The sequence below is a fragment of the Podarcis melisellensis genome, assembly GCF_964234715.1.
Source record: "Podarcis melisellensis genome assembly, chromosome: 11".
NCBI classification, from domain to species: Eukaryota; Metazoa; Chordata; class Lepidosauria; order Squamata; family Lacertidae; genus Podarcis; species Podarcis melisellensis.
This window is the reverse complement of record NC_138543.1, coordinates 18,045,926-18,071,320: the sequence shown is the minus strand read 5'-3', so window position 1 is coordinate 18,071,320 and position 25,395 is coordinate 18,045,926. Positions and strand designations below refer to the sequence as shown.

At 44.3% G+C, this 25,395-nt stretch overlaps 2 protein-coding genes across 3 annotated transcripts in view; both read left to right on the top strand.

Annotated features, from left to right (window-relative positions):
• Positions 1–25,395, top strand: part of LOC309379943 (craniofacial development protein 2-like) — a gene marked incomplete at its 3' end in the record, with an annotated part of 444,433 nt that overhangs the window by 395,741 nt on the left and 23,297 nt on the right. The gene's annotated exons all lie outside the window — the stretch shown is intronic.
• Positions 13,662–25,395, top strand: part of PRR16 (proline rich 16) — a 117,960-nt gene continuing 106,226 nt past the window's right edge. For both annotated transcript variants that reach the window (XM_081930753.1, XM_081930752.1), the window contains exon 1: positions 13,662–13,963. In XM_081930753.1, coding sequence (XP_081786879.1) covers positions 13,784–13,963 — 180 coding nt within the window. In that variant the 5' untranslated portion in view covers positions 13,662–13,783. The remainder of the gene's footprint in view (positions 13,964–25,395) is intronic.

Sequence of the window (25,395 nt, the reverse complement as noted above, 5' to 3'; positions counted from 1 at the left end):
CTGCCCCATGGGATTCCTGCCACTCAGTGTGGCTGCCTCAGCCCACCTCATGAGCAGGCTGGCCCTGTGACCCACTGAGTTCAATGGAGCATAGTCCCAGGCATCATCATCATCATCATCATCATCATCAATTTTTTATACCCCACCCATCTGGCTGGGTTTCCTGAGCCATTCTGGGCAGCTTACAGCACATAAAAAATGTAAAATATGTAAAAATGTAAAAAAAAATCCTGATACAGGGTTGCCTTCAGATGTCTTCTAAAAGTCAGATAGTTACTCATCTCCTTGACATTTGATGGGAGGCCATTCCACAGGGTGGGCGCCACTAGCGAGAAGGCCCTCTGCCTGGTTCCTCGTAACCTCACTTCTTGCAGTGAGGGAACCACCAGAAGGCCCTCGGAACTGGACCTCAGTATCCAGGCTGAATGATGGAGGTGGAGATGTTCCTTCAAGTATACTGGGCCGAGGCCGTTTAGGGCTTTAAAGGTCAGCACCAACACATTGAATTGTGCTTGGAAACATACTGGGAGCCAATGTAGGTCTTTCAGGACCAGTGTTATATGGTCTTGGCGGCCTCTCCCAATCACCAGTCTAGCTGCCGCATTCTGGATTAGTTGTAGTTTCCGAGTTACCTTCAAAGGTAGCCCCATGTAGAGCACATTGCAGTGGTCCAAGTGGGAGATAACTAGAACATGCACCACTCTGGTGAGACAGTCTGCAGGCAGGTAGGGTCTCAGCCTGTGTACCAGATGGAGCTGGTAGACAACTGCCCTGGAAACAGGCAAGTTGGTATAAGACTCCAGTCTTAGCATGGTATTTACATTTAATCTGACAAATGAAATATACTGCAATAATATTTCACTCCCCCCTGCATATTATAGGCGGTATACATATTAAGGCTTGCAAATCACATGGGAGACATATTCCTAAACAGCCTGGATTGAACAGATAAGTTCCATTGAGCCATCTCTTTACAAGCAAATTTGCATATGATTGTGTCTTCATGATAAAAGATGCATCAAATGCAAACTATTCATAAAACATCTCTTCCTGTTAGGTAAGACAATCTCACCATTGATGTCATGATTCTTGTTCTTGGCAAACATTATTCTCAAACATGTTCCTTCAGATGCATTTTGATGATGAATTCTTCAAACATCAGCTCCTGGAGATGATATGAACAAGTCTGACAAGGTTTGATAACCTGAAGGTGAGAGCAGTGGGGTGTAGATATACATGCCCTGCAAATCACCTCTGAGATTGGATTCGTCCATATTTCAAAAAGAACTGCTTTCCATATTCGACTTTGATCTCTTTGCACTTCTTACTTTCGTTACGATTTCCACATCATCATTCTTCATGAACTGGATATAGACTATGTACTGTACAGAAGAAATGATACTAATGTTAAATGTTGACAGTTGCATATCTGTTATTCGGAAGTGGGATAAACCTTTCCCCAGTTTTATTCTACACCTACTTTCTAAACAATATGGGGCCTGCATCTCCTTGCAAGCCTTAGGCAGATGTAATGGTTCCTCAGTTCCAGAACTGAGGAGTGCCATTACGATTTGCTTAAGAGGCAAAATTTCACCATCGCCATTCTCTGAGAGAAGTGAAGCTACAAACTGTACATCCCGCACTGCTCCAATGACACTGTTAATGTACAAGAGGCACCATGCTGAGGGACAACAGCAGGAAATGGCTATTGCCCTCATACTCCTCTTTGGAACTTCCCATAGGTATTTTATCAGCCATTGTAGAAAACAGGATGCTGAACTCAATGGACATTTGGGTGTATCTAGCAGGAGCCATCTTTTGTTCTTTCAAGATATTAAACTGGGATGAAGATAAATGTTTGTAACTACTACAGGTCAGGGTTGCATTCCACCAGGATTTTCTGTAGGAAGAGTAGTTTGATCTGCCAAACAAAAATGGCAAATGCAACAGCACCACAGTAGTATTAGGGCCAAACTAAAAAGTTCATGAATGCAATGAATGTGTACACTGTTTCGTTGTGTAATTATTAGTTTTTTAAATAAAAAAAAATCCCCCCTCAGAGGCTGCCATTTGTATTGCAGTGAAACATCTCCTGAAATGCCAATAGCAATGCCTCAGGGTGCATTTTTGTGGTGACCAAGATAAATTCAATAAACAATCGTAATAATCAAGGGTCTGGAAACCAAGCCTTATGAGGAACAGTTGAGGGAGCTGGGTATGTTTAGCCTTGAAAAGAAGAGGAGTCTGAGAGAAGATATGATAGCCATCTTCAAATATCCCAAGGGTTGTCATGTGGAAGATGGAGGAAGCTTATTTTCTCCTGTTCCGGATGGTAGGGCCTGAACCAATGGATTCAAGTTGCAAGAAAGGAGATTTCAACTAAACATTGAGAAGAACTTTTTGGCAGTAAGAGCTGTTTGGCAGTGGAATGGACCCCCTCAGGAGGTTGTGGACTCTGCTTCATTGGATGTTTTTAAGCAGATGATGGATGCTTTAGTCAAGATTCCTGCCTTACAATTGGTTGGACTAGATGACCATGGAGTCCCTTCTAACTCTACAATTCTATGATTCTATGGAACTTTCCATTGAATGTATGTCCCTTGGGAGAGGCTGCTATCCATCAGATCTCAACAGGTGAACCTAGGAAGCTGCCTTATACTGAGTGTTATCATTGGCCTATCTAGCCTAGTATTGCCTACACGTATTGGCAGCAGCATCCTAGGTTTTCAGACAATGAGTAGGTTGGTTAGCACCCCACAATTATAGTTTTAACTAAAAGTTAGGGATATGCATTACCCCTGCTGCAGAACTGAAAAACAAAGTATGTCCAGGACCAAAGAGACTCTTATGATTTGTGGGGCTATTTTGACATCTACCACTTTATAGTACATTAAATTCCATTAACTTTATGAGTTTCTGCTCCTGCATTAATGTCAGTGATACTTCTGCACTTGCTCACCCTCTATTCATCTCATGTTGAGAGGGAGAGAGAAATAGTTCCTCGTTGCTAAAGAGCTTATTAGGAATGAGGGTGGGCCAACAAACATGAGATCCAGCTATTTATGTCCAGATAGGAAAAATTATTGCTGCCACAGAAATGTTCTCAGAACCATTCTGTGTTGGTTTAAAATGGAAGGACATAACCTCAAATACTAACACAACTAGACGGAACGTTAACCAAATCTGTTTTTAGCAACATGAACAACATTGATAAAAATGCAGGGCACCTCCGTAGCATCAAAGTGCCTCACATCTTCATAGATAAAACAGTGTTTACTTATGGCAAGTGTGAATGTAATAACATTAGTAGAAGCATTAGTCTTGGTAAATTCTGCGTTTAAAATGCATATAAATAAGGATTTGAATTTATTAATTTTGGTCCCAATACAAATCTCTCATTTTCATGTGATGGGCAGATAAATTGTGCCCATAGGAGTAGTTAAGTTCAAATTCCCTGCAGTGGTACATTATAGAACATAAATGTATCCCTTTTACTAAACGACATCTTCAGGACTAGGCCTACCATGAGTCAGAGTGAGGTGGTGGCCTTTGGCGAAGGTTAGTGTCAGGTTTCAGGGAATCCTATCCCTCCTACGGTGGGATGCCATGAAGCAGATAAACAAGAAGTTTATTCAGTATTCACAGAGAAAGACAAAGGAATGCGGTCTCTCTTAGATAACAGCACACCAGGTAAAGTTCCACCCCCTCAGCCCAGTGCTGGATTTACGTATAAGCTAAACAAGCTATAGTTTAGGGCCCCACTCTCTTGGGGGCCCCCAAAAAAATTAAAGGGGGAAAAACTGTATGTATACTTCCAAAATATAAGATAAAAAACAAATAAAATGAAGAAGTGTGCATGCACACAAAAGCTTATGCCTAAAACTACTCAGTTGGTCTCCATGGTGCTACATTATAATTTTAAAATTCTTTTGGAAGGATTCTTTTAAAGTCTTTCTTAGATCATATGACTTTTTTGAAGACTTGATTCTTTTAAGGGAGTTTTAAGATTTTGGAAGAAGTGTCTTTTTAACTATCTTTTTAAAGAATTTATAAAATTTATTTTGACTAAGGCTGACCAACATGGCTACCTACTTGAATCTAGTAAGATGGCTTTAGATACCTATTAGGTCCACAAATTACCATAAAGCATATATTCAACACAAAAAACAGCAACAATTTGTTGCTGACAAAGGACAGCTGGGCATATAAAGGGCCCCATTACCTTCAGTAGCTTAGGGCCTCATCAAACCTAAATCTGGCCCTGCCTCAGTCCCTCCTATTCTACATCACCCCTGTGCTGGATGATCTGTGCTTTCTGCCTCTGAGCTTTCTGTTCTACCTCTCTCAATGCATACCAGGTCCTGGTAGAGGGGGGGGGGTCAGGAACGCTTTCTAGAGACACTGAGTCTGTTGTCTGTCTCTCCCCGGTGCTTCTTCTTCTTCCTGCTGCTCTCTCAATATTTCCCAGCTTCCCTCTTCTGCAGCTTCTGAACCATGACCTTCTGCAAACCACTGTTCTAAATCTATACAGTGGTACCTTGGGTTACATACGCTTCAGGTTACAGACTCCGCTAACTCAGAAATATTACCTCAGGTTAAGAACTTTGCTTCAGGATAAGAACAGAAATTGTGCTCCAGTGGTGCAGCAGCAGCAGGAGGCCCCATTAGCTAAAGTGGTGCTTCAGGTTAAGAACAGTTTCAGGTTAAGAACGGACCTCCAGAACGATTTAAGTACTTAACCCGAGGTACCACTGTACTGTCCTCTTCTCGGGAAGGTGCAGGAAGGGGAGGGGGCAGTCCCCACCATTCCTCCTCAGTCCAGCCCCTGACAGTCAGGGAGCAAACATTAGATGTTGTCCTGTCCTGTGCCCCTCAGTGAGCTAACCTACTGCCTTCAGGTGCAGTAGGAGGTTCTGTCCTGGCAGCAGTGTTGAAGCAAGATTTAACTGCCTGACCAGCATGTGGAATTTAGTAGACTTTGCTGAAAGGCATATTCAAGTGTTGCTGGTCTTGTTCCTACTTGTAAAATGTAAATAGTGGTCTCCAGAGATCAGGGCTGGAGAACCTATGAGCTTCCAGATGTTGATGGACTCCAACTTTTATTAACTACAGCCAGCATGGTCGGTGGTCAGAAATAATGGAATATCAGGAGAGCCTCAGGTTTCTCATCCTTGTCACATGGGAATGGCATATAAACTGTATAGTACTTTGCATACTGAGGGTTTAATAAAGACAATTAAGCTTCCATATAGAGGTTTACTACTACAGATAGGCTTGGAAGAGATGATCCTTGGGGTCCCTTCCGACTCTACAATTCTATGGTTCTGTGAAATGGAAACCAGCCCTGAGTGCTCACTGGAAGGACAGATCGTGAAGCTGAGGCTCCAATACTTTGCCCTCCTCATGAGAAGAGAAGACTCCCTGGAAAAGACCCTGACGTTGGGAAAGATGGAGGGCACAAGGAGAAGGGGCCAACAGAGGACGAGATGGTTGGACAGTGTTCTCGAAGCTACCAGCATGAGTTTGACCAAACTGCGGGAGGCAGTGGAAGACAGGAGTGCCTGGCGTGCTCTGGTCCATGGGGTCACGAAGAGTCAGGCATGACTAAATGACTAAACAACAACATGAAATGGGTGATTTAGATATCACAAATGGGTTGTTGGCAACAAGCTTTTAGAACCTTCAAGATTTCCTGTGGAATGGGTAAATCTGGGTTAAATGAAATGCAGGGTGGCGTTTCATTGCCAGTGTTGTTGCGTGAGAGAGGAACAAGCATGAGCAGCACTGATCCCACCATAAACGCCCATCTGGAAACACTTTGCAAGACGCGATGTGATGCGCATTCTCAGAGAAGGGGATTTCCATTCATTAGTCGTCATTTGCAGAAAGTGGCCCTTACAGGAATTCCTGTGAATTTTGCATGACATCTTTAAAAATGATTTAGATGTTGGGAACTCATAGAAAAAGAAGCTAAATGGAAGTGAATGGAAAGGGTATGTTTGAATCCTTTTCTTATGTTGTGCATACTGCTGCCACGAGCTGTTCTAACAGGGAATGATGCAAAAGGAACTAAATACAAGAGATGGCATGTTTATCCACCGTGTTTGTTTTTAAGGAGAACAAACTCTGTTTCCCCTCTCTTCTCTCAATAATGATTCAACGTTTTACCTTTCCTTCCCACATCCTTTTCCTGTTTTTACCCATTCAATCCTTTTTTTCCCCTCCGCCTGCCCTGATTATGCTGGTTTTGGATGGAATCCAGGCTGGGTTTCTCTGCAGAGCTCCAGATGTTTGCAATAATGTATGACTGAAGTGAATGCCAGTGGTAAAAGGATACTTTTTCACAGGAAATAGTTTGCATCTGACACCGACCAATTTCTCTTTGGGGAGAAAAAGAAGACGTTTGCTAGCTGACAGTTATGCAGTAAACAAAAACAAACCAGTGGCAAGATGTTTAGGAGATGTTTCTGTCAATTAAGGTCCTTTTAAAATTAATACACACACATACACAATCCACTGAGAAATTCTCCTACGTGGGCTCCATTGTAATAAAAGGGAACCTTGCACAGCCGCCACTCATTTTAATGCAGCTTGTGTAGATTTTTTTCCATGAATTTGTTCAAAGGCCCACCTAATTCATCATCCTGTTTCCTATAGCAGTGAACCAGCTGCCCTCAGGAAGTCCACAAACAGGAAATAAAGGCAATAGCCCTTTCCTAGTTGCCTCCATCCCAAGAACCGTGATCGTGCCTCTGAACATAAAGGTTGCAGTTAGTCATCATTGCTATAAAAATAATAATAATGGTTTCATTTATCTCTTCCTGCTCCCAAGTTACATGCAGTATAGCCTGTGGGTACCTCCAGATTTCATCCTTATTTGCTTGCACATTGGGGAGGCTAGATTCTGTCCACTCTTTATTGAACATTCATTCTAATTTGTTTGTGGCAAGTTTATATGACAATGAGCATTCATCCGGATTTGCTTGAGGAGGGGCTATACACTTTCCTATCAATCGACCTTCAGTCTCATCCTTTTTAATGCATTTTCTCATCACTTTCTGAGCTGCAAAAAGTCCAAGTTTTGTAAAGTGGAATTTGCGTTGGGTGGGTCACTTTAATCAACTTTAAGTGTGCAAACCTACATTTCCAGCACACAACTTTCAGGTAAGTGTGCAAAGGGTTGCAGGATACATGTACACCCCCCCACACACAAATATCTCCTTTGTCAATATCTAAGTACAATAAACAAGTACAATAAAGTTCCAATAAATAAGTGCAAGGCTGTCCCAATACATTTTGGTGGCAAAGGTGGAATAGCAAATTCTTGCCCCTCCCTGCTCCCATTGCATACTACCAAAGGGCTGGCCAAGTTATTTAGCAAGTGAGGCACAAAATCCCTCATGAATTTGTCACCAAAACCAAGAATTCAAAAATAATAAATTTAAAAGTAACAAGTTTGCTGATAAATCAAGTGCCAGAGGTGGCTTCCTAATGGCCTAATGGCCATCTCTGAATAAGAGGATTTGGATGGGGCATAAATAGGTACCTGTTGTGTCAACACAAAGCAGGATATTTTGCCAAATTTCCAAGCAGATGTTTCAGTGTATATTTTATGATAGAGTATTAAGATTTTAAAAGCTGGGAAATAACAGAGTTAATCTATTCATGGTCCTTCAGGCTCCAACATAAGCTATTTAAAACCTGACACTTTTAGAAACTCAGGGATATTTATGTTTTACTAATATATTAGGCTGATGCTCTGTGTCGAGTTGTCAAGACTTCCTGTCAATGAACTGTTGATAAGGCATTCTTCTGGGCTTGTCTTTGGATGCTTATAATTCTTTAAGGCTACCACAATGAAACACTTATTTTTATATCTTGCGGGCTGTTATGGTTTAGATCACAGCGCCACCCCCTCCCTACAGAAAATCACATAAGCATATGAAGAACAGCAATAGTGAAATACAACTTTTGCTGCCCAATGCCTGGGAAAACAAAAATGTCTTTACCTTGTGGTGAAATTATGCCAAAGTGCCAAACAGGCATCCTTGGGGCATGCATTTAATTAAAAAAGGCTATTCTGCCATTGCCACTCTCTGGTACTCCCCCTGGAAAAGGGACGTGGGTGGCACTGTGATCTAAACCACTGAGCCTCTTGGGCATGCCGATCAGAAGGTTGGCGGTTTGAATCCCCGCGATGGGGTGAGCTCCCGTTGCTCTGTCCCAGCTCCTGCCAACCTAGCAGCTCAAAGGCACGCCAGTGCAAGTAGATAAATAGGTACCACTACTGCAGGAAGGTAAACAGTGTTTATGTGCACTCTGGCTTCCATCACAGTGTCCCGTTGCACCAGGAGCGGTTTAGTCATGCTGGCCACATGACCTGGAAAGCTGTCTGTGGATCTCGGCCTGAAAGTGAGATGAGCGCCACAACCCCATGGTCGCCTTTGACTGGACTGAACTGTCCAGGGATCCTTTACCTTTTCTTTTACCTACTCCCCCTGTATTTTGTGATTTTACCTTTGTCCTAAGGTGAAGCTGTGTCCTTTTCAAATAGCATTTGGAAAAGGAAACCCGTTTGCTGCTATTAGTAAAAAAAATTAAAAAATATTTCCCACTTTTCCCCATGTAGGTCTCAAAGAAGCCTTTTTAAAACAAAAATTACCCTCCTTCATTTTAAATAATGTAAGATCCATTTTGGTTCAGTGTACTTACCTAATGGTGCTAAATAGCGCAAGAATATAAGAATCATCCATTGGCAATTTTTATACAGTCCATTTGAGATCTTTCTTCTGTTTCAAATTGTGGAATTTTATTGATTTTTTTATTGTAATTTTTTACTGCATAAAAAACTCTACCTTCTGCCAGGATGAGTGGGTCTTTCAGCAGAGATTCAAGAAATAGCTAGAAAAGTGTGGTAAAATAAGTAAATGGCTGCTTCCATCCCCTATACGAAAATTTATACTAATAATTCTAATACAATCAGGGCTTATTTTCAGTTGGAACTCGCCAGAACTCAGTTCTGGCACCTCTGAAGTGGGTGCCATTGCCATTATAAGAGAACAAGGGAGGCATTCATGTTGAGTTCCAGCACCTCTTTTTCAAGAGAAATAGCACTGGATACAATATATATCATGATTAATTGTGAAGTCCTGTGCACTGCTCCAAAGCATTTTAAAAATAATTATTTTATTTTAAAATCACCCACATAGAAAACAGGGAGTTTGGGTTGCTTAAGCACATGCAGGTTTCAGAAAAAGTTTCTGGCAGCGACATGATTCATTAGCATTGCTGCAAGATGCAGTATTGATTCTTGCTTTGTAAAAGTGACAACTAAGAAGCTACTGAAACAAACACTTCATCAGCTGGGTTGCTTTACCAATGTCTCAAACATCCAATTACTGATCAGCAGTAACTTTGCTTAGCTTAGATCCTGTAAGCTAATGAGATCACAGCTGTTAATGGTATGTTGTGTACAAGATATACTTAATGAGTGTTCATTAAACAGATTTTTGGGGTGAGCTTTTTGATACTTTTAGGAACCCAATTGCTGGAACAGGCCAAAGGCCTATCTAGTCCAGTATCATCTTCACTTGTGATTCAAATCCAGTGGCATTCAGAGACATGCTGCCTCTGACATGTAGCCAAAATACAGCCCTCATAGCTAATAGCTGTTGACTTATCAGCCATGAATTTCCCAAATTCTCTTTTAAAGCCATATAAGTTTAAAGCTGCCGCTACAACTTGTGGGGGCAAATCGCGAAGTTAAACTTTGTGCTGTGGTATTTTCTTTTGCCTGTTCTGACTCTTCTGTCGCCTTTTGCAAGACAAGCAGCAGGAAGGCAGTTTGGATCGTGGCCGTTTTGTCCTTTAAAGCGCATCAGAAAAAATGTCAACGAAACAACCGATATTTTTCAATGTCTGTTTTGTGTTCAAATTGCTACTCGAAATTTCAACATGGAATTATAGGTTGCCTCAGAAATAGGCACATCTGTCTTTGTATGTGTGTGTATGCCAGCTCTATAATGAGGGGAGTCATCTAATGAACTGTATTAGTCAGTAGGAGAATTGTACCCACTTATTCATACTTTTTTAGGAAAGAGCCATACTGAAGCAGCAGCAAAATCCTATACAGTGGTACCTCAGGTTAAGTACTTAATTCGTTCCGGAGGTCCGTTCTTAACCTGAAACTGTTCTTAACCTGAAGCACCACTTTAGCTAATGGGGCCTCCTGCTGCTGCCCCACCGCCAGAGCACGATTTCTGTTCTCATCCTGAAGCAAAGTTCTTAACCTGAGGTAATATTTCTGGGTTAGCGGAGGCTGTAACCTGAAGCGTATGTAACCCCAGGTACCACTGTATATATCTATTCAGAAGTAAGCTCTACTGAGTTCAGTAGGACTTACTTCTAACTAAGTGCAAAGAATTGAAGCCTTTGTGGGATTTACTTCTGATTTAGGATTGCCATACGTCTGGATTTTCAATGATGGAATCAGTGTCTCAGGGGGATTTCGGAGCAACTCAATGCAGTCAGAACGACTATAGTTGTTTAAAGATGACCGCGAATACAGTGTAGCAAATTTACTAACTCTCACCGAGAACCAAAATTAGGCAATTGTAACCTTTTTTGAAAAATATACAATCCCCAGCAGACATGTGGAAGAGTCTTTTACAGTCAATTTTACTACAAATCAATACAAGCCACTGCTCTCCAAAACGCCTCTTTGGATTGTGCAAGAATAAAAAAAACCTAGAATGTGGCAATAAATGTTTAATGTTGATAATATTTTAGTAATTTGCTCTTTGCATCAGGTAAGGTGCAGGTTACTGAGCCGCCTTGTCTAAACAGAACTATTCTGTTAGGAACATAGGAAGCTTTTTCGGTATTCTCAGCATTGAAAAGTAGTGACTCTTCTGTGCGTCTTCAGAAATTCAGAGGGGATGGTAGTGGTGGGAGCTTCGGTGATGTGACAGCATTGGACCGAGGACCTTCTGCATACAAGTGATTTGTTCTACCACTGAGCTAAGACCCTTCTCCAGGATTTTGTGATGAAGTTGAATACAATCAATTATAATGTAATTCTTTGACAACTGCACACACATCTTGTTCTGTTTGGAGAAAAGGTTGAACCCCACAGAGGATTCTACCTTAATAAATGACCCCACCTTCCATTTCCTTGAATTTCTGAAGTCCTGATACTTTGAAGATAGAAGCAAACTTCTCGATTGCATTTTCTTATCTTTCTATAACAGCTGTTTAATTTCATTTATCCAGGTCCTATTTCCTTGTGGTATTTTTCCAGTTTCCCGGAAGCTGTTGTCCTGTTCTCCACTTGTATCCCTCCTCTTTGCAGACACAGATTCCTAGTTTCCCTTCTGTAGTTCTCATCAGAGCACTTCAGATGTTCCTCACAGTTTTTCGGTCCTCACAGTTTTGCCATTCCTTCGTTATATAGCACCATTTTTTATATTATCCATTTTTAACATTGACCAACTTTTTTATCTCTCCCCCACTTACAGTTCACATATAGCAGTGGTTCCCAACCTTTTTTTGGCCATGCCCCACCTAAGCATCTCTAAAATCCTGATCCACCCCTCCCCCCGTGACATATAATTCTTATTATTCAAAAAGTGAACCCCTATTCATGTGGAGGAAGCCTAAAAAGCCATTAACTGTTAATAACTCATTCTCAAATTGTCTCCCTTAAAAATCAAATTGTGCCCCACATTGGGAACCTCAGACATATAGGAATTAACATCACAGGGGCTTTCACATGGCTACTATCAAGACTAGAGTTACTATTTTGATGCCTCCACAGCAGCCTATAATTCCTTATGAATTCCACCGAAAAGGCTCCTTATAGGAATCCAAAATGTCATTTGAAACCTACAGAATGTGACTGGCCAGCCTTCAAGGCTGGGTCCATGGCAGGGGGGCCAACTTAAATAAAATATTGGGGTGGGGGGCAGGTAAGCCCCACCCTGCATAATCGATCACACAAACCATTTGAATGGCAATGCTCATCAACTGGGTGTGGTGGTGGTGCCCCTCAAATATTTTTTTGGGTTGAAGACCCCTCAGAGTTGGCTCCTATGGTCCATGGGCATAGCCAGGGCAGGACAACCCACCTGTCATCATCCTCTTCCTGGCTTTGTCTAGCAGATTCAGTATGAAATGTCTCAAGAACAGCTGAATTACCCTGAGTGCTCAGAAAAAAAATCTGTCAAAATCTTTCTACAACTTCTGCTTTTAGTTAAGAATGCTTATTTATTTACTTGATTTTGTGGCAGGGGGCAACTTGTCCCCCTGCCCACGCCTGGGTCTTCATTATCTCGCCCTGTTCCTGAATTTCTTTGCAAATCATGGGTCTAGGTAGGATTTATTTTGGGAAGGGGGCAGGCTTTATGTTGGGTGTGTGTGTCAGAACCGAGTTACCTGCGACACAATTGGGTTAGTTAAGTATTTTTATTTATTTGCTCGATGGGAGGCAGCTGCACACCCCCCCCCCCCGTTACGCCCTTGCTGCAAGTGTTCCAGTACTGTAGTTGCTTCCGTCCTTTCCCCTTTTCTAAGGGATATAATAATGATGATGATGATGATGATGATGGCCAGTGGGATTCCCCCGCAGAGCTGTTGCCTCGCGATCCCGGCATTGGCATCGAGAGAAGTTTTAGAGGCAGTTCTTCCCGCGATCTGGCCGCCCCTCCGGGGGGAAACGGAGAAGCGTGGCGCCAAATTTGGGCGACGGGTCCAACATTTCCCCCTCTCCGCCTTCTTCCCCCTTTCTCCGCCGCCAGAGAAACGCGGGAAGGGAGCCTGCGATCTCCGCCCCGCACCGATCCACTCGAAAGATGCTCTCAGCCAACGGATCTAAGCGGGGAGCGCGCGCAACGAGCAAGCGAGACCGGAGCGATTCCCCCCCCCCCCAAAAAAAAAAAAAACCAAACCAAAACACGCGGGCGGGAAGCAGCGGGTCTTGCGCAGGGACGATCGCCGCCCCCTTCCTCCTCCGCCTCCCTTGGCTCCTTACGCACTTACACCTCTCCCCGCGTCGCCAGAGGAAATGAACAGTCTCCCGAGGCCTCTCCAGAGTGACTCTGGGCGAAACCATCCCGTCGCAAGGGGCGGGTGGGTTCTAGAGCCGACACACACACGCGCGCGCGCGCAAGGCCCCCCCCCCCGTTTCCCCTCAGAGGCGGGAGGCAGTTTGAGAAAGAGCCGCGCTCGGTTTTGTTTTTTTCTCTCCCCCCCCCCCCCGCGCCACACGCTCCGTGCAACATCCCGTCCAGCGCCGCTCGCCCGCCGTCGAGAGGATTAGGCGGGATTTGTGGGCTGAAGGCATGTGGCGAGGGCTCTGAGGGGGTGGGCAAAAAAGCCCCGCGGGGTTGTTGTTTCCCCCTTCTTCCCCGCCCGCCTCCTGGGCGAGCGGAGCGCCCTGCATGTCTGTGTCGCTCGGCGAGGGAGGGAAGCAGGCAGCAGGCAGGCGCAGGCGCAGCGCCCGCCCGTCCGCTCGCCTGCCTGCAGCCCGGGCTCCCTCGCTCACTAGTGCAGTTGCCGGGGCGTTGATGGCAGCGGCGGAGCGCGCCCGGAGCACGACGGCAACGCCGCCGTCGCCTTGGGGCCCCGAGCCCAACATGGGCAGCCGGCACGGCGGCAGCGGCAGCTCCGGGGCCCCTCAGCGGCGGGACGGCGACGGGCGCCGTGGCCCCTCGAGGGCCAGCCAGCTCTCCTGACCTGCCTGCCTGCCGCGCTCTCCCCCTCCTCCCCCGGCGCTCCCCGCCGAAGAATGTCCGCCAAGTCCAAGGGGACCACCTCCTCCTCCGCCACCTCGTCGTCCGTGTCGTCTCCGGCCGAAGGGCTGCCGGCAGCCTCCAAAGCCAAAGTGAAGGAGCAGATCAAGATCATCGTGGACGATTTGGAATTAGTCCTGGGGGACCTGAAGGACGTGGCTAAGGAGCTGAAGGAGGTGAGAGGGAAAGAGTGGGGGAGAAGGGAAAAAAGAGAGAGAGAATAAACACCCCCCCTCCGATCCGATCTGTGCGCCTGCGGGACCGAAGGCGCCAGAGGATCGGGCAGAGTCCGGCCCCTCCCCCCCCCCAGGCGGGACCGGCCCAACTCTTGGGCAACTGTGACAGGCGGCCGGAAGAGCCGCCGTCTCCTAAGCCGGCGTGGACCGGACTGCGCCAGACTTGTTACACTTTCGAGTCTTGCCTGGCCACCACGAGAGATCAACTAGTGGCTCCGTCTTTGGGAGCGATTGGGTGGCGGTGTGGGGGGGTGGGGGTGGGTTTGGGGATGGAGAAGCCCAGCCAGTCGCTGGGGCTCGGGGTGCCGGATCGCCTTGCGCCAAGAAAGCTATCTCTCCTTGATCTTACTAACCCTCCGTGGGGGGGGGGTGTGGGGGGTGTGTGATCGAGACGGCGCGGCGCGCAGGCTTTGGGGTTGCCCACCTCTTTGGGATGACTTATGAACAGCCGAGAGGACTCCCCAAAGCCATCCCCGGGCGCGGATGGGAGTAGCTTGGGACGTGGGGGGGTAGGGGGGGGAGAGGAAGAGGCTGCGATGCTTTGCCCGGCACCACCCACCCACCCCATTCCGCCCACTCCAGAGTTTGGTTTGTAAGTGGCGGGGAGGAGGGGGCAGGAGGAGGAGTTGTGCCTCTCCATCTTTCCGCGTAAAGGGCTGTGTGGGCATATCTCCCCTCCTTCCCTCTCTCTCCTGCTTCCCCTCCCCACCCCAGATCTTGGGCTCCAGATTTAGCGTTTAGTCATTGCATTAACTAAGGAGATGCTTCCTTCCCTGACAGCAGCGACGCCGCTTCACGCCTTTGGTTCCCCTCCCCTCCCCTCTTTTTTCCCCGAGGGTAGTTATTTCTGTGCTTTCTTCTGCCGGCTGTTATTTTTAGGAGGTTGGGGCGACGTCGCCGCTTGGAGCTTGTCAAAGTAAAGTTCCTGCGTAGAGCAAAAGGGGAGATTCCTTGCAGGGAGAGAAGGGGGCAGGGAAAGCTGGCAGTCTAGGCCTGGGAGGGATTCTGCTAGGTTTTGGATACTCCTGCTTCCTTCCCAGATCCCACTGCCTCGACACAGATGGTGTTTTCTGTGCAGGAATTGACTATGGTGATCCTCAACACCTTAATGCAAACCCTTATGAATCCGCAATCCTTACATGCAGGCACAAGGCAGAACTCCTCTGTTTAGTCTGATGACTCCATCGACGCTGTGATCTAAATACATTTGTATTTGCTTTTTCATTGCAAACATAGTTTCATCGGCATCATTTCCCCAAACTTCATCTAGTAGAATGGTTGGATGTGATCTTTGTAGAATTTGAAGGTGGTGGGTGCTTTTCTTTCTAAAATGGACTTTTATAAGACTTGGACCTTTTGTTTTCGTACTGATGGTTACAGGTTGTGACAGATGATGGTGTTTTTAGTTCAGTGGAATCAGAAGAAATCTCCATGCACTTATATATTTTTTATCAACAACTGTCAAAATTCAGCAGGCTGCATCCCCTCGTTTTCATCAGAGAAATATGTACAGGGTGAGCTGGGATCTTGGTAGCTCCGAGAGAAAGGTTGTGGAGAGCAGCAGGCTGTTAGTTCCTATTCATCTTGTTTGATGCTATAAACTTGGAGTTCAGCATCCTGAAGCTGGTAGCTGAGTTGGTCAGGTCTGAATTACAAGAGTGAATTAAAAAATGAGAATTATTAGGCAGAGGCTATAACCCGTATTAGGAAGTCGGTCCCAGTTATTGGGATTTCCTTCTTAGTAAACATATATAGGATTGGACTCTCAAGGTATCAAGGGTGGAGAATGGACCAGTTTTGCAAACACCAAGAGACACTTCCCACATCTGGAAATATAATTGCCAGAAATGTCTGGATTTGCCTTTTCAGGCCTGAAACACAGAGCCAGTGCACAAAATATCTATTTGTCTCATATAGTTTAGGAACCAATGTAATATTTCCTTAGCCAGTGGCAAATGTCAGCTCCTATAGCTTAATTTGCAGGCAGAATGCAATTACTGTGTTGGATGCTCTGAAGTAGCAAAACATTGCAATTCAAATAACACAACTTATCTGTCCATTTTGGAGATTCCTCAGATCTTTATTAGTTTGTGTGTGTGTGTGTGCGGCACAACTGGTGGACAGATGGTGGGATTAGAAGCTGAAATTCAAGTCTGAAGCACGTGTGCGTTGCTTTGTAATCCTGTACATTACATTATACAAGACCCTCTCTCTCCTGCCCCCGTTTCCTAATTTCATAGAGGTTTAACAAGATTTTTCCCCCCTAAGGGAAACAAATTGCTCAGAAACAAATTTTCATTTCCTGCAGAAAGCTGTATGAAGGATCAGAAATATCCTTTCCCCCCCTACCAACTCCACTTTCTCTACATTTCTCCTTGCAGATATGCCAATAGCTTGTTATCTTAATGTGCATATTCTGTCTTCCAAGTATTTGTGGGTGTTTGGTATTTTTATGTGAACATGTAACACACACAGATATACAATCTGTGGCATTGGAGCCTCATATACCCCCTCCAACCTCATTTTATATCTTCTGAAGCTGCCCTTTCTTTCATTCTGTCCCATCAGAATTCCCTTCTTCCTTCTTGCTCATTTCCTTCTTATTTTTCCTTGCCTTTGAGCATGGTTCCCTCCCTCTCTCCTCCTCCAGAACAACTGAACAGACTAGTGTTTTGTTTGAGAAATATACATTGATATAGATTGAGCTGCATTGGTTTGTTGATCAGAACTGGATGAATAGGCAGCCCACAAATGAATTGTATAAATAAATAAGCAAATAATACTAATAAAAGCACTCTGAACATTGAATGGGAAGTAACTGCATCCCATGCAGTGGGACTTCCTTCTAAGCAGACCTGAACAGAATTGGGAATTCTAATCTGAGGTAGCCATGGTGAAAATCAAAGAAGGCCAATATTTTTTCTGGGTTAGTTAATCCAGAACACCTTTGTCTGAGGCTCCATTTATCACTTGAGTTTGGCTCCACCCCTTTATGGCATGCAGACCTTGACATATTTTCCCTGATGGAATGTGGCCCTTGACAGGCAAAAAAAACGATTGCCCTCCCCTTGGCTTACAGTAACAATATTCTCTTTAAATTTCAAGGAGTCTGTGGCTTTTACAATAGTTCATAGTATTTTAGGATCCGGAAAGAGTGTCTTATTTTCTCAGACTTTGCTCTGTTTCTGGAAGTGGAACTCTTAGGTTTAGGTAAGCAGATTTGTTTAATATCATCGGCTGCATCTCTGAGAAGAACAACAACAATGAACAACAATTTGTGGCCTTTGCTGCTCGCTGCCAAGAGTAATTGTTTATGGCTGCAATTGTTTCATGGAAGAAGTGAAGCTACAGTGCCTGTTAGGAAAGGCTTGTAATGACAACTTTATGCACCTAAAGCAGCATGTTTTCCTTTTTTAAAAATGCTAGTTACTGTTGGAAGATAAAGAACACTGTTCATTAGTTCACAGCTCATGTCTTGTCTTATGTTTTCTTTGAAATCCTGAAGTGCCTGACTAATTTTTCCTTTTTTTAAAAAAACCCTCTTGCTGCACAAGCAAGAAAGCAACAGAAGTGTGGTCTTAACTTCCAGATTTTGCATTTACATATTATATTTTATTTACAGTCCACGTTCCTCCATGGAAGTCAGGGACACAGTGTCTGTAAAGTGTCCAGGTGACCTCCCATCTCAGCAACAAACCCAGATTAGTTTAGCTTCAGTAAGATTGTAGCATAACTGTGCCTTCAGGCCATGCCCCAAAAGCTGGCTTTGGAAGTGAAAAAACACATCTTTCACTCTTTTAAAAAATAGGCTGCCCTTCTGTTTTGTTCAAGAGGTTGAGTTGGATCCAGAAAGTCTTCTCCCAATGAAGGAAGTACCTTTGGAACCACCCACTGGAAATCAAGATTCTGTGGGTGTGGGTAATCAACCAAGTCGTACACTGAAATTAATTAAAAGCTCAGTTAGTCTTGTCCGTTAACTTCAGTGGATCTGAATAAATACTGTTCAGTTCAGGCATAGAACATCATCAGGGCATTTTGGTTCTCTCTGTAATGATAGCATGTCTGCCTAATACAGTTGAGAGGAATCAGGACCAACCCATTCAGGGCCATAGTTCATAGAGAAGAGGTCCCTACCTTACTGAGAGTTTGAGACCAATTGGATACCTGTACCTGGTTTAGCTGGCCAGTTGAAGTCGTTCTCAAGGTGTGGCCACTGTCACATGCTGAAAGCTTCTAGGAGCCATAGGTGAGAGCTGAGTGCAGGATGGAGACCAAAGGTGGACAAACTACTCCAGAAGGAGCACATCATGCCCCCCACCAGAGGTACTACCCCTCCTCTAACACCCCTAACATCCCTGGTTGTGGTATCACTTAGCATAGCAGTGTAGGAACAGTTATGACAGAGTCATCTTCAGGCAAAGTAACACCAGAAATTTAGACATCTGGTTGGAAGAGAGCTGTGTGTGCTGCCTGGTTCTGCAACATAGGAGTGATGTTGGCTGCCCTTGGAGGGAGTCTTCTGAAGCTGAAAAGCCCAGCAAAGCCATGACAGATGAAATGGAGACTCCTTTAATACAGTTTGCCATGTAAACTTGACAGTGGGGTTGGAGCCTGGCATGATGGTGGCCAATTAAGAAATGACATACATTAAGACCATTTGCACATTAAAATATTGATGTGCGCATTCCATTATACTCATTTATTGATTTATTATATGTTCCTATGAATGTAATGGACTTAAGCGCTTGTCTTTAGGATTCTAGCTTAATGGCACTTGGCTTCTAAATCAACAAAAGAATGTTTAGGGTTGTTTTTTTTAAGCATATTGAGTCACCATAATTCAGGCATGTACCTTGTTTTGTTTTTCTGTTGACATGCATTGCAGCTGGACAGATGTTCATCTTTACCTTCAAAATAATTCCTTCTGCTTTTCCCTCCTAAAAATGTGTTAGCTGTACTTTTAAAGTGGAAACATGTCTGGTTCCACTGAACAATTTTGAAAATGGTACCTACCTACCCATGAATACATACAGGAAGTATGGTTTCCTTTTTGCTTTTCCACGTGGTAAAGAAGTGAACCGACATCCTTTTAAAAAGGTCATTTGTTTTTGATGGCACATTGCATATTCATGGCAGAGGATAAGGAGGGATCATAGAATTATAGAATCATAGAACTGTAGCATTGGAAGAGACCCGGAGGGTCATTCTGTTCAACCCCCTGCTATGCAGGAATCTCAACTAAAGCATCCATGACAGATGGCCATTCAACCTCTGCTTAAAAACCTCCAAGGAAGGAAAGTCTGCTACCTTCCACAGCAACCCTGAACATAGATTAATCGCTAGGAAAAGGGGATCTGAAGACCTTGGGATGGAAATGCTACAATTGTACTGCCAGGAAGCATTCCACAAGAACAAGGAAGGGATTTACTGGGACCCAGGAGGTGAGCAGATAATTAGGAAGGCAGACAACCATTTCAACCGATCATTTTATTAGAAATGTAAGAAACTGTCTTATACTAAGTCAGACTGTTCGTTCTTCTAATTATTGTCAGCTCTGACTAACATTGGCTCTTCAGTGTTTTAAGTCCTTCCCGGCCCTACCTGAAGATGCCAGGAACTGATCTAGAGACATTTCTGCATGCAAGGCATGTGCTCTGCCACTGAACGTTATCTGCGCTATAGACAAGAGGGGTGTACAGGCCAGGGGAGCAGCAGAACGTTTAGTCCCCAAGCTACAGAAAGATGTTCACAATTTACAGCAGAGCTTTCCAAACTGTGTGTCATGAAAGGTTAGTGTGTCGGTTGCAGTATGTAGGTTTGTCGCTCCTCTCACTCCTCCTGGGGCTGGAAAGGGGTGTGTGTCTAAAATGATGCATGTCTAAAAAGTGTGTCACCAACATCAAAGGTTTGGAAAGTTCTGATTTGCAGGAGAACCATGGCACAATTTAAACATAGTTGCACACAAAAAGGAATCTTGATACTGTAACTTACTATTGCATGTATAAAGTGTTGCTTCCAACTACATTCTGACTGTTACTAAGACTTTCATAAACCTAATTGAACTCAATCCATTGACTTCTAAGTTGCAGTGTAAACCACTGATGAGAAACCTGTGGCTCTCCAGATGGTGTTGAACTTCATTTTCCATCAGCCCCCAGCAGTATGGAGAGTGATTAGGAATGACGAGACTTGTGGCAACATCTGGTGGGCCATAGGTAACCCATATCTCTTGAGTGCCAATAGGATAATCTGATATGGTGTAGCAGTTTGAGAAAGGTTTAAATCTCAAACAGGTAGATGCCAATGCTTTGGGAAGTACTTGTCTTTGAAGGTTTCCTCCTAGAAAGGCCATGTATCCCTCACAGAGAATACTTCTGAAAAACAAGGCCTATTGAGGAGGATGAGTCTTAACTGTGGTGTCTAAGAGGAACTGGACATAGAGGAAAGGGTTAAATTTCCTTCATGAGCACAAATAACCCTATGTATGAGATAAGTCAACAGGCGCAAGGTCAGCCAAGCCAGTTGCTATGGCAACGGCCCAGTGCCATAGTTGGAAGCACTGATTGCTCACTCCCCAACCGCTCAACTGTACTGGAATGCAACACAGCACTCCTCAATAAGCAGCGAATGGGAATTCCACCATGTGACCTGATTTCCTGCAGACTTCAGTCTACAACTGAGGATGTCAATTAAACTCCACATAAATCCCAGATTAAAAATTATTGTAAAAAAATAAAAAACCCCACTGTTGTGAAAGAAGACATTTTGTGAGAATCTACTGCAAGAAAAAGGAAAAATATATATAAGATCTTAGGATCTTAACCCTTCAATCTCTGTTCCCTATTGAGACTAACCTTAAATATTCAACTAAATTCCACTATTTACCCTCTTCCGCTTCATCCCATACCTCTGTTTCCTCTCTTCGTGTTCAACTTTACATGGCAAGCTCCCTGTAATAACACTCAGTGTTTTGTTCTTGTGCTTTAAATTCTATGTGCAAGGTATTAAGTACATAATAATAGTTAATAGGATCTGTGTATATCTTCAAATATGAGCTAAATCAGTGACAAAGATAAAGAGTATTATGTAACTTCATCAGAATGGAACAGTAGGAAGTTTCTATTCTGAGTTATAACTTTAGCTTTTTCAGAATTCATTGTGAATTTGCTTGACCTATTCCATAATATGCTGCTTAGGTTTTTCCCCCCACTTTGAAACATAATTCTATCTGTCACTTGTCAGTTTCCAACCCATTTCCAAAATACTTGATGGTGAAAACTAGGCTGGGCTGCATGAAGAAGAAGTATTGGACTGATTATGGTTTCTCTATTAGGCATTTAATCTCTAAAGAGATCTGGAGTTTGTGCATGCTAAATCTCCTAGAAATCTCGGTTCTCCATTAGAGGAATTAAATATAGAACGTTGTGTAAGTTCAGTTCAAAGCTCAACCATCAAAGTGTTCTGTTGGTGAAGTCTCCGGTAACGTCAGTATTGTGCTTTCTTGAAACATTTGATCTCTGTCCCATGCTGTCTGAATTGCCAAGAGCAGCGGCTTTCAAAGGTTGTGATGGGCTTCCCTACGTCGGCACTTCCAATTGAAAATAGTTTAGAGATTTTCTAAATCAGTGTCATAGTGCAGCAGCCCCATGCTGTGTAAACTTCTTATAATCGTAGAATTGGAAGGGACTGCCAGGGTCATCTAGTCCAACCTCCTGCAATGCAGGAATGTTTGCCCAATGTGGGGCTCAAACCCTTGACCCTGAGATCTCATGCTCTACTGAGTGAGCTATCCCAGCTTCTGCTGGCTTGTGGCCTGGCCGGAGTCACCTGGAGGTTCCACTACTGTAGGGGTTGGTAAGATTTACCTTGCCTGGGGCGGTTCACTCCAGTGGAGATCCCTCTGTGGGCTGGATCGTGTGTGTGTGAGTGAGCATGCCCGCGATTTCTGGCATCTGCGCATGCGCAGATGCAATTTCCGGCACAGCGGAAGCGAGTCCCTGCACCAGCTGGTATAGCACAGCGTCCAGGGACTTGCCGAGCGGATGGCTCGGTTCAGGGGCAGCTTGTGAGCTGGTTAAACGACCCCTGTGGGCTGCTTGTGGCCCATGGGCCTTAGGTTGCCGACCCCTGCACTAGTGTGACTCTGTCTCAAGCCCAGTGGCAGCTCTGTTGTCCTGTCACTAAGTGTTTTGCATATGGGCTGCACTGCCCAAGGCTTGGCCCGTTCATAGAAAATGAAATTTCTTATCAAATGAGTGGAGAAGCCCTGGCCTCCGAGCCTGATTCATCCAGCTTTGGCATGTGTGGCTGTTTTATTTTTCAGCTATGCCTACTTGCCCACACCTAATGTTATGCCTCCAGCTGTCAAAAGTCGGTTTGTGTGAGGTGGGAGGAGCTATGGATCTAGTCCATCAGGCAGATCCATTTCCCCATCACTGCCTTGGCTTGCAGACCTTCACATTGCCATGGTTTGGGCCTTAGAAAGGTCACTAGAAAAGTCACTGGCCATGGAACAATTCTGTACTTCTAGTTCCTCAGAAGAGGGACACGGGTGGTTTAAACCACTGAGCTTCTTGGGCTTGCCAATCAGAAGGTTGGCGGTTCGAATCCCTGCGATGGGGTGAGCTCCCTTTGCTCGGTCCCGGCTCCTGCCAACCTAGCAGTTCGAAAGCACACCAGTGCAAGTAGATAAATAGGTACTGCCCCAGCAGGAATGTAAACAGCATTTCCGTGTGCTGCTCTGGTTTCAGTGTTCTGTTATACCAGAAGCGGCTTAGTCATGCTGGCCACGTGACCCGCAAAAACTGTCTGCGGACAAACGCCAGCTCCCTTGGCCTATAAAGCGAGATGAGCGCCGCAACCCCAGAGTTATCTAACTCTCAGGGGTCCTTTACCTTTACCTTTTTTAGTTCCAGAGAACAGGGAAAATCTGTCCTGTTTCACCAATAAACACCCAAGGTCTGTTAGGGAAAGGTGGAGTTAGGGCTCATTTTGTGTATCCAGTTAAGATACATTCTCAACCTCCAAGGTTCAGAACAAGGTTAGATGGTTTTGGTGCTTGGCAAAAATGCACAATTTCCCCATGCACATTTTTGCTACTTGTGCAGACTGAATATATACTTCAGATACTTTAGAAATATGAGCTTGTGGAAAGGACTGAATGAATTAAACAAAATAAAGTGAAATCATATTACAGACTTGTGTTTAGTCTACTGACATTGTCATTTTCCAGGCTTTCTTCTTTCCATACAGAATTTGCTGAGAGTGTCATGCGTATTTCGGTTTTTCCATTTGATTTTCTTGCATTGCATCACATCACATGGCAAATACTTCTGTGGATATCAAACCTCATCAGCCTGAACAAATTCTTGAAAGTTATTTGTGAAATATTTGCATAGCTTGTAATAAGCAAATGAATGAGATTTAGCTTTTTATCAAAAGGGAGCAGACATGCTAGCTGTTGCCAATAATTTACAGAGATTGATCCAAAATAGAGGATATCTAGACTGTATGGTATGCAAGAAAAATAATGGCTACTGTGCATAATTATTTTGGCTTCATGGAAGCATTGCCTACGCTTGCAATTTGTTCAGTTGACTGGCTGCCATTAAACCTGTGGTTTCTGTGCATCACTGAATTTTCCATTTCCGCCTCAAACTTGCTATATTTTGATTGATTTAGTGAATATTTTTCTATGTCTTAAGCTACTGGCTCTTCTACTTCGATAGCGACTTAAAATGGGAAATGCTGACATTGACTGAGAGACAGGAACAGGTTGTATCTCACATGAAAAATAAAACAAATCAGTATATGTTGTTCTGGTGTGGGTTCTTCCAATGTCCAATACTTTTTATATAGACCAAATAAAATCCATTTAAATGGGTCAAAACCTTGAACCCAGATAAATAATGAAAAAATAGGTGGGGGATAGGAAAGTCTGGGATGGCAAAGCAATGAGAGGAAATGGTTGTCATTTCTTAGCAGCTGTAGTTCCTGCTAGTTGTGATCACCAGCTGCAGGGTGGCGCCCTTCAGGGGAAGATAACATGGTTGGTTAGAGCATGGTGCTGATAACGCCAAGGTTGCAGGTTCAATCCCCATATGGGACAGCTGCATATTCCTGCATTGCAGGGGGTTAGACTAGATGAGCTTTGGGGTACCTTCCAGCTCTAATCCTATCATTCTAATGATATTTTAAAGATAGGATGTGCTCATACTAGCACCCAATAGGGTGATTTCACCCACGGGGCTGAAATCACAGTGCTTGGCCCTGGGAAATGAGACATGAGGTCTTAGGATGGGATAATATGAATAGAGATGTGGATGACACACTTTCTGGCTCAGAAAAGATGTCACAAGAGCGGATAGTGCTCACCTCCATCAGGGGTTGCCAGCATAGCACCCATAGGCTCTTGTGTTCCTGCCAGTGCCTCCTATGGTACCTTCAAAAGGTCTCAGTCAATAGTCCATCAAATATCCACAATGCATGAGAGACTGTTCGGTCTTCCTGCTCAATTCCTGTTTGCATTCCCTCTCCTACATTGAAGGCACCCACAAAACCTGCCAACCTTTTATCGGATGCCAGGATTGTACATTTTATTTTATGACGCCCTCCACGACAGCTGTTTGGTGACTGGTGCCCACTGTACTCTTTAAAAAGAATCCAAATTTGCTCACCGTTTCAGAAAGGTTGGCAATAATTGCCCTAAATTCTTCACATTTAAATCTGAGCTGCTGAAGAATTCCATTTCCCCCCAAGCCCACTTCCCTCCTGGTTTTCCTAGCTCCTGCAACTCTGGCAACAGCAAGCACCCTTTCCTGGTATGTGATGTGCTGTCATGCATTGCACCAGATTTTTTTTCTCAGGAGCTAGGAACATCCCCATTAGTAATTTGAAAAACTACCTCTCCAGTGTCCTCTTGTAGTGGACATAGCAGTGCATCAGGCACTGGAGAAGGGGGGAGATCTGCTGCCACTATTAAAGCCTGTAGCCACACACACACAAAAAACCATGTGGGTTAGGGGTTTGTGAGGGTAGGGGGCAGGAAGGGACCTGGGGGCTCCAAATCGTGTAGTACAGTTCAAACCACTTGAATATGACAGGGGCTGCACCAGGGTTAGAAATTCAGATATGTAACCTGGGTGGCAAATGGCTCCTTAAACCAGGGTTACAATCTCCAAAACGGAATGGCTAAGTGCAGTTTTTTTTGCCAGGCGGCTCAAAAGTTGCTTTGGTTCCTGAAATCCATTCTGATTGTGCAGTTAAAATATAACAGATAGTATTCTACAGGCTGTGTTGCTAGTGTGTGAAAACTGTCAAGATCCAAGGATCCCCAGGTATGCACCTCCAGATGGTAGAGATGTCCGGTGCAA